At 41.6% G+C, this 9,051-nt stretch overlaps 1 protein-coding gene and 1 long non-coding RNA gene across 2 annotated transcripts; both read left to right on the plus strand.

Annotated features, from left to right (window-relative positions):
* Positions 1–817: 817 nt before the first annotated feature.
* On the plus strand, positions 818–4,590 carry LOC118425778. Its single transcript, XR_004832324.1, has 5 exons — positions 818–1,813; positions 2,412–2,491; positions 2,926–2,991; positions 3,202–3,246; positions 4,312–4,590. It is a non-coding gene; the product is annotated as an uncharacterized LOC118425778 (long non-coding RNA).
* A 39-nt stretch (positions 4,591–4,629) lies between these two features.
* On the plus strand, positions 4,630–7,490 carry LOC118426215 (proteoglycan 4-like). Its single transcript, XM_035835481.1, has 4 exons — positions 4,630–4,638; positions 4,714–5,763; positions 6,031–6,259; positions 6,581–7,490. Exons 1-4 carry the CDS (start codon positions 4,630–4,632, stop codon positions 6,715–6,717), a joined length of 1,425 nt encoding a protein of 474 aa, XP_035691374.1. The 3' UTR covers positions 6,718–7,490.
* Positions 7,491–9,051: the final 1,561 nt, after the last annotated feature.

The raw sequence follows: 9,051 nt of genomic DNA on the forward strand, positions 1-9,051 counted from the left end.
CAGAACAGGCTTTGGTACTGGGTATGTAATCCAATCAATTCAAGGAGGTCTACCGTTGTACTTGAACTGAGGTGGTGAGATAGGATGAACGCCATAACCAGCAGCATACTTTCTCCATAGCTCAGCTGACATCCAGGATAGAGTGGCAACTGTTCTAGCCTGTCCACTAATGTTGGGGCCTTGCTGTCCTCAGATCGAAACCAGGAAATTGCCTCTGTGCAGGTTTCACGATTTTCCTCTAACTCGTCCCAGTCTTCACCACATTCATCTGAGAAATCATTCCGCTCCAAATCATCCAAATTACTTTCCAGGACCTCCATGATGTTGAGTTACAAGTAGACATTTCACTGAGGTCACTACTTCTGAATCCTCAGGACAAATGGGCTCAGTACTGAGATCTGTGCATGTGCTCATGAAATCTATCCCACTAGATTAGACATGGTTGTCCCCTTTGACATATTACTCACATTCACCAGGCATGACTCACTGGCCTTCGTCCTGCAGGAGCTGGAGATTGGTTGGTTTTACATCATGCAAATACACATGTGGCCCACATTAGCTTCAACAAAAAAGCGGGAAATTTGTGTGTGTATTTGCTGCAACAGTGCAGACCTGCCATTTTGAAGTCTCTGGGAGATCACACTTTTCTCGTTTTTTTTTTTGGAGTTCCACTTCAACTATGTCAACTAGACTTCATTACAAGGGTAAGTTTTTGTTCTTTTACTTGTCTTGAAAGTTGAGATGCTTGATTTCAGTGTACCATGTACCATGTGTGTCCAACATTTAGATTTAGAAACATGGGCTCTGATCTCTTTTAATTACTGTTCTTGAGTCTGTTCAAGTGGTTTCAAGCCCTATGTTCCAAAATCCCTATGTTCCGAAATCCCTCATAATGTTCTGACAAACTATATCAAATCATGTACATGCATTGGATGGCGTTTACAAGTTGTGATATATAGCCACTACGATGATACATAATACCGCCAGAAGGAAACAAAGCACAATCAACTGTCGCTATGTACCTTCATACAAAAACCTGCATGAGCATACAGAAAGTCAAGAGAAAACGGACGTATACTGTCAAAAACTTTCATTTAACTTTGGTCCGTCACAACCACTAAATAAATCTTTACGGCTAGTGTAGTGATAAAAAAATGGCGGGCAAATGGTGGCGTACGTTCAATTTTGTCCGTAACAACCGTAGGCCTGGGCTATGTAAAGGTTCCTCACACTTTTACACCAGCTGTACAAAATGTAGGTCACCAACCTAAATTCAAGATTGCTGTTGAATCATACTCGTCTTGTGCCGTGAGCACATGTACATGTGATTATTGTCTACAAATATGGTGATGAATGTAACCGCTATTGAAGCCTTTTTAAAAATGTGCTGAACACGTGGATGTCTGAAGTGTGCATACCGCGGAAATTTCAGCTGCACTATTAAATCTCCTTAAATTCATCGATAATTTATTTGGCGGTATTATGATTAGTGGCGGTATTATGGTAATTGATGATAGTTTGTGGGCCAAAAATATTACACAGTGCTTACCTTTACTTTCAAATCTAACAAACACGTCTTTTTGCATGTAGTTAAACTGATGTGTACTGTTTATTTAATCACCAGATCCAAAATGGTTGTATCTCCTCTTTAAGACAAGAGAGGATGGCAAGCCAAAAGGCTTGGTATGCGATGCCAAGAGAGTGGTTGTCCCAAAAGGGAAGACCAGGAGAGAGGTTGCCAAAGTTGGCAACCGGGTCACAGTAGTTGACAAGGATGGGGAGCATGAGGGAACTGTGCTCTTCAGCACTACAGGTTTGTGCTTACAAATTGTAGTATGCATTTACATTTTTATTCATTGCTATTTATTGTAATGTCCGTAATTATATAATGATGCACATAGCTCTGAATGTAGCATCAACTACAAAGAAACCTACCTGTACCTCATTTACAATTGCCTGATTAGAAACAGATTGAGATAAGCCGATGACGTCAACACCTGAGTGCAATTGTTCATAAATAAGTATACAGAACTCCTTTGGCAACTGATGTAATCATACATTTAAATGTTTTTATTAAAATTATTAAAAAGGCCATGCTATATGTATTAGTGTTTGATGGGGTGGGGTGGGGGCTCCATCATTAAGTCATCTCAGTTCATTTTCTTTTTCATTTAAACTTATTTTATTCGTGTATTACAGCCCTGTACATGTCTAAGAAACCTGAACCATGTAGACATAAAGTTTGACTAAAAAGCTGAACATAAAACTGAGCTCGAGCTTCTTTTGTTTGCCAAATATATATTTTCAGCAGTTTCATCACATTAATATTTTGGGATGGATGGGATGAATATTTTTCAAGGCTGGATAGAAAGGTTTGTATCAACTGTTAATAAAGTTTTTTTATTTTTCAGGGGATCACTCCGAGGCATCTTCCTTTGGTCTAAGTCTTGACAAGAAACTTGATCATGATGGCAAGGACAAAGCTAAGGGGGTAAGTCTCATACCAGGCCACATTCCTAAATAGTGAATGGCTTTAAATCATGTATATGAAAATTGTATGATGTTATTTTGTTTCTGATGTTTTTCATTAAGAGAAAGAATGTAGATAAAAGTTTGCATTGTGCCCTGACTGCTTAATCATACAAGCATGTATTGCTTTCCTGGCATGTAGGTGTTCTTGACTGAAAAACACCTGTTGAGTACAGTCAGTTGTCCATGTGTAATGGCTCTCAGATCAATCTAGTGGGGGATTGGGATTTTGGGAATACTGTACATTGTATGTGCGGATGAAAAAATGCTGTTTCCACCTTGGAAGTGGTCAGGTGGCCTTGTCCATGAGTTGAACTGACCCGTCACAAAAATTTAAGAAGGCAAAAACAGTAGTGTAAATTGAATGTTACATTCTCCTACTATACCACTTTACAGAAAGCTGCAGAGAGAACTCAAAGTAAAAAAGGAGCAAAACGGACGTCAACTAAGGCCAATGATGAGGTATGTAGTCATATATTTGTCCTTGTCATATCTGACAACATTGATGACACTGGTACATTTTGTCCATCAGTCTGTCCATGAATATTGAAAGATCACTAATCAGTTTCTTCCAACTTTAATGGGTACAAGTGATTTGTTTTTAATGCTTGCATTACAGACTGGTCAAGCTAGGTTGATAAATTGACTAATAGATTTTTTTTCTTGCTTCAGGCCACCAAAAAGACCAAAGACCAAAGTACAAAGAAGAAGAAGAAGGTACTACTATGTGGTCATGCAAATTGAACAAAGTGGCATGATTACTATTGTAGCTTAAGTAAGCCTAGGTCAATTTTTTTGGGATGCCACGGCTAAACATGGGGAAGGACAGGCAAAAGGATGGAGTACATGTATATAATTGCGTGGTACTTGCAAGGTTGGGCTATGTGTAGGTATGTGCATGCCAATTTGCCTGACAGGAGTTGCTTGCAACATTTGTTGTGCAAGTCGTGAGTTTATGTGCTTACAACGTACAATCTCCGTGCGATTGCCATGTTACCGTATGCAGGCCGAACTTGCACGTGGTGCTTACATATGGTTTCCTTACTCACTCTCAATGGCATCTAATGAGAGTACGCGTGTTGTCTGTACTGGTTCTTACGGGGTGTGAATCCACAACCAGAAAGCAGAGAGAGTTCAGCATGTACTTAGGAAATGCTACAGTGTGTCTGCGTGCTCCCCAATCCATTGGATTTCGTAGAATTTCTTACGGAGATGGCACTTACCACTTATAGATCCCAAACTATGCGAACGTTTTTGCTTGAAGACAGACAGCATGAAACTTGCATGTACGGTGGGTTGTGACAAGTAACCTGCTTTAGCAAACTTTTTCTTCTACAATGGACCTATAGACTTCAAGTTGATGCTTGACTAATGGGCCTACGTCACATTTCCAACGCAGGCCGGGCAGCTTTCGGGAACGAAAAGTATGATATAAAAGACAACAAACTACACAAGACGTCGTCAACATAAGATTCGTGGGCATAATTTATGTATATTTCTAGACATATCTTTAAATTTTCCGTTCCTTAAAGCATTCCGGCCGGGCCCCGGTTTGGAAATGTGACCTAAGCCTTACCGGTTTAAAAGTAACGACTAGTTTTTTGAGTCAGTAAATGTTATTTGATATTCATATCAAGTTCTGGTAAGCAACAAAGTTCCTTTTTCGCAATCAATCAACCATAGACTGGGGCCTTGGGACACAATGTCATAGTTACAAATAAAGAATAGAAAACTACATGCAATCATAGCTGTATAATGATCAAACTTGTTAACCACGTACAGGCACCGACACCTCACGACATTGCCCTTGCCAAGCATAGACAAGCTGCCATGAATGGTTCTGCCGATGAGCTGTTGCAGTTGATGGTAAGTTCTCTTAACACGCATGTACGGTGCATGTAGACAAGGGACACAGCAAAAAGGAAAATCAATACACACCAAACATCAAATTGAGAATTTACACAATTCTACCTTATTTTGTACCTTAGGTACTATCAGTAAATGTATTGTGTTTTATAATGTTTGTCCATCTAAAATGACAAAAACTATTGCTCAAATAAGATGAAACTGAAAGACTGACCATATGTGGTTAGCATGAAAATGACCACAGTGATGATATCTTTAGACATTCATTCTACCACAATTCTACAATATTGACTCCATTTGTTTGTTACCAATCTACAGAATGTTGCTGGAGAAGAGCCCACAGAGCAGGAGAATGGAGAGCCCACAGAGCAGGAGAATGGAGAGCCCACAGAGCAGGAGAATGGGGAGCCCACAGAGCAGGAGAATGGGGAGCCCACAGAGCAGGAGAATGGAGAGCCCACGGAGCAGGAGAATGGAGAGCCCACGGAGCAGGAGAATGGAGAGCCCACGGAGCAGGAGAATGGAGAGCCCACGGAGCAGGAGAATGGAGAGCCCACGGAGCAGGAGAATGGAGAGCCCACGGAGCAGGAGAATGGAGAGCCCACGGAGCAGGAGAATGGGGAACCCACGGTGCAGGAGAATGGAGAGCCCACGGAGCAGGAGAATGGAGAGCCCACAGGCCTGGGTCTTGTACAGCCCATGGAGCAGGAGAATGGAGAGCCCACAGGCCTGGGTCTTGTACAGCCCATAGAGCAGGAGAATGGAGAGGCCACGGAGCAGGAGAATGGAGAGCCCACGGAGCAGGAGAATGGGGAGCCCACGGAACAGGAGAATGGAGAGGCCACGGAGCAGGAGAATGGAGAGCCCACAGGCCCGGGTCGTGTACAGCCCACAGGCCCGGGTCGTGTACAGCCCACAGGCCCGGGTCGTGTACAGCCCACAGGCCCGGGTCGTGTACAGCCCACAGGCCCGGGACGTGTACAGCCCACAGGCCCGGGTCGTGTACAGCACACAGGCCCGGGTCGTGTACAGCCCACAGGCCCGGGTCGTGTACAGCCCACAGGCCCAGGTCGTGTACAGCACACAGGCCCGGGTCGTGTACAGCACACAGTTTGGGGTCCTGTACAGCCCACGTGGTATGGAGAAGAACAGTTGCCCCCACGTCAACCTGGTCTTGATTATTCCCCCATCTCAACTGATCCTTCCTTCAACACTACTCCCGTCCATCGCCCTTTGCAGTTCTCTTCACCAGCCACATCCACCCCTCAGTTTAACAGCAGTCTCCGATCACCCCTTCACCAAATCAACAATCTGACGACTAATGCAGAAACCACCAGGCGTTTCAAGTACCCACTGCAGACCCCTCTGGTAATTAAAATTTTCACCTTGAAAATCTTGTGTTCTAAAATAATGTACTTTCTACTTTCTTTCTGATTACACTAAGATAAGACCACAGAAAGAAACACTTGAATGGATAACATCCGCTGCGACTGCAAATAAATGAGATAGGCCAAAAAAAAACAATGTGCATTATGAGACCTGGTATTACATCAAAACTGCTTCTTGTGATGTTAGAAAATGAATGTACAAACCAAGTACATAATTTTTATGTAGAAGTTTCATTTCTTTTTTCAGAACACAGTGCAGTCACCCGTCCCACTGGGGTCAGGGAACTATGGAGTTGTCATTTTTCCCAGTCAGTTGCTCAATGCAGAACTGACTGGGAGAAATAGTCCTAAGGCCTACATGAAGAAGTTGATGGATTTTTATTTCACGAGGGAGGTGCTGGCTGTGTCTAATTATAAAGGAGGAGGATCCAACGGATATGCAGCTTTAGACCAGGACATCATGGGAGCCATTGTTTGTGAGTAGTATCTGATAATTCAAAGAAGGCAATGCTATAACTTCAATGAAACACACTCAGATAACACACAAATGTTTATGTAAAATTACAAGTTTATTGTCCAATGTCATGTTGAATTTTTCACTCTCCTTTTGGGTTGTATATGTACTTTGCATGTGATAACAATGTTAACGGCATACAAATAAATGCTGCTTTTCAAGGTATATATTTTTTTTCTTTCACATTGAGCATTGTCCAATACATCTGTAGTTTCTTATCAGTAAAATATTAGTTTATCAGCACCAAATTAAAACGTAATGCTAACAAGTCCTTTTTTTTCAGCCGCAACCCTCACCAAGTACCCGAACTGCACGGAAATGAGTATCAGCAGTGAAGTAGGCAACAAATGTGTTAAGGCGAGAAAATATTTCAAAAATAAAAGGGATGGGCCTAGGTGCTTCATGGATAGCTCATTGTAAAGCAGAATTTGGTACAATGTATTTCCTACCTTTAGCCTAGTACTAGATTTTTAGCAATGTTTGTGGTTACAGTAGGTTCTAAAAACTAAAAGTCTATAAGTGTTTTGATGTCACCCCATATGTTATGATACAGTTTTAACGTGATTATGCCATGATTTTTTTTCTTTTTTGGCCTGCTCTGGTGTTTCTTGTGTTTATCATAGGCATATATTGTAATTTAACAGGAAGTCATTCAATGCTGTGTCAACTTTCAACTTAAAGCTGATGTGTAAAACAAGAAAGTATGCTACAATAATATGAATTGTAGGTAAAATTGCAGGCCAACAACTGCTCTGTGTATATAGACAACAGATAGAATTGTGTAACACTGATTTTGTTGACTTTTGTCATGTCAAAAGTGGTGGGCTGGAATATATACTGCCCCTTATCTGTTAGCTTCTACAGCAAGCATGTACCGGTATGATGCAGGCCAAAAAAGTAGGAACTGATTCAGAAATTATCCAGAGAAGTCATGACCTTTTTGTGAACTCCTTTTTTTTTTATCAATATCAGATGTGACTCAGCTCTGAGAAAGTTAAGCTTGCAGCCTGGGTTACAGTGCCCTGTGTAATATACCGTGAAATAGGGGTTAAACCTGACAGAGCTGCCTGCACTCAACTTACTTAATTTACACTTACAGAGGAATTTCTTTGGATGTTTCCTCATTGTGACTTTGAGACCCTGGGAAATGAACAGACAAGTGAAAATCAGTGCACTTTGCTGGTTGGCAGAATGCCCTTAACAAACTATCAGGCCTGGAATGGCACTGTCAGTGACTGTCAGACAGCACTGTTTTGCCTCTGATCAGGGCCTGTCAGTGCACTGTATCAGCCACTAATTATTCACAAAATATGCAAATTTTCAGTCGTAGAAACAGTCGTTAAATCATGACTGACAGTCATAGATTCCCAGTGGCTGACAGTCGTAGAACAGTCGTAAAACAGTCGTTGAATCATGACTGACAGTCGTGGATTCCCAGAGGCTGACAGACGTAAAACAGTCGCTGACAGTCGTAGATCTGCTCTTACATAACAAAACACTTCTGCTCATGTACTAGATTTTGGAGGTAAAAATTATACAAAAACTGAACAATAGAAAGATTTTGGCTAACTAGATTCTATCTACATAGAGTACAGAAATTTATGCAACTGCAAAATGCTTCAAAAAGTAACTGAAGCAGAAAGACCATTATAGACAAGAATGGGGCATCGTCAATTCTCTGTCATTGATTTGACAAGTTTAAAATGCTTATAATATGAAGTTCTGAAACCACAACCAAATAAGTCTCTTAAAGAACAAGACAACAACTGACGGTACACAAATGTACATGATTGTTAATTCTGTACCTATTTGTTTAAGGCACCCAGTCTATAGCACAGTCTGCCATGCCCCCCTCCCAACAATTGTCAAAATTCAAAATGTGGCCATTTGTCACTAATATCTTACCTCAGAAACATGATGTACACTTCCCCCCACATCCACAGTACTTCCAAACAATAGTTATGGCAATCAATCTCCTTTCCAAGCTGCAAAGTCTGAGAGATGAAGGCCTGGATACAGAGTAAATATCCCTGCTGTCCTTCTCTAGCTGAGCTCAAAACCTAACTGTCTCAATTCAAACTTCCCTGGGCCTGCAGCCAATTAAAAGAGCTGGCATCTGATTCGCTAAATGCCTAATTAATACAAGATTTTGATTTGCCATGGCTGACAGTGGTGGGACTGTCATCAACAGTCGTATTTCAGGCCTGTCAAGACAGTCCTAAGCGCTTTCAGGCCTGTCAAGACAGTCCCAGATCAGTGCAGAGCCCGATTTGTACTTGCCAGACGTATTGCAGGCCTGTCAGTGGAGGTCTTCTGCTGATTTGCGTCTGAAATGCCTCTGTCAGTGCCTATCCAGCCACTGACAGTGGCATTCCAGGACTGATGGTTTGCTACGGGTGAGCTTGTAAAGCAGGTTATGTAATTATTTTATTAAGAGAGGGGACTCTGCACTAACTATAGTTGGCATACAATTATTAACTACTTATAATTAGCAGGAAATTGTCTGAAGAATTCCATCCTTATTTCATACAGGTCCCTTCAGTCTATATGAAAACCAAAAGGTCTGCATACTTACTCAATCACATTATTATTCTAATTTGGGAGAGAAATGTGTAAGTTGGGCCTTAAAAACAGGGCCTAATTTGTCATGCAAGGGGGTGGGATGAATTTAAGGGGAATGCCATTTCTGAGGGTTGAATTATCAGCATTATTCTAAGGTTCTACCACCCTACTTTAATAGTGACCTTAAATTGA

Source organism: Branchiostoma floridae, chromosome 11 (assembly GCF_000003815.2).
Source record: "Branchiostoma floridae strain S238N-H82 chromosome 11, Bfl_VNyyK, whole genome shotgun sequence".
Lineage (NCBI taxonomy): Eukaryota > Metazoa > Chordata > Leptocardii > Amphioxiformes > Branchiostomatidae > Branchiostoma > Branchiostoma floridae.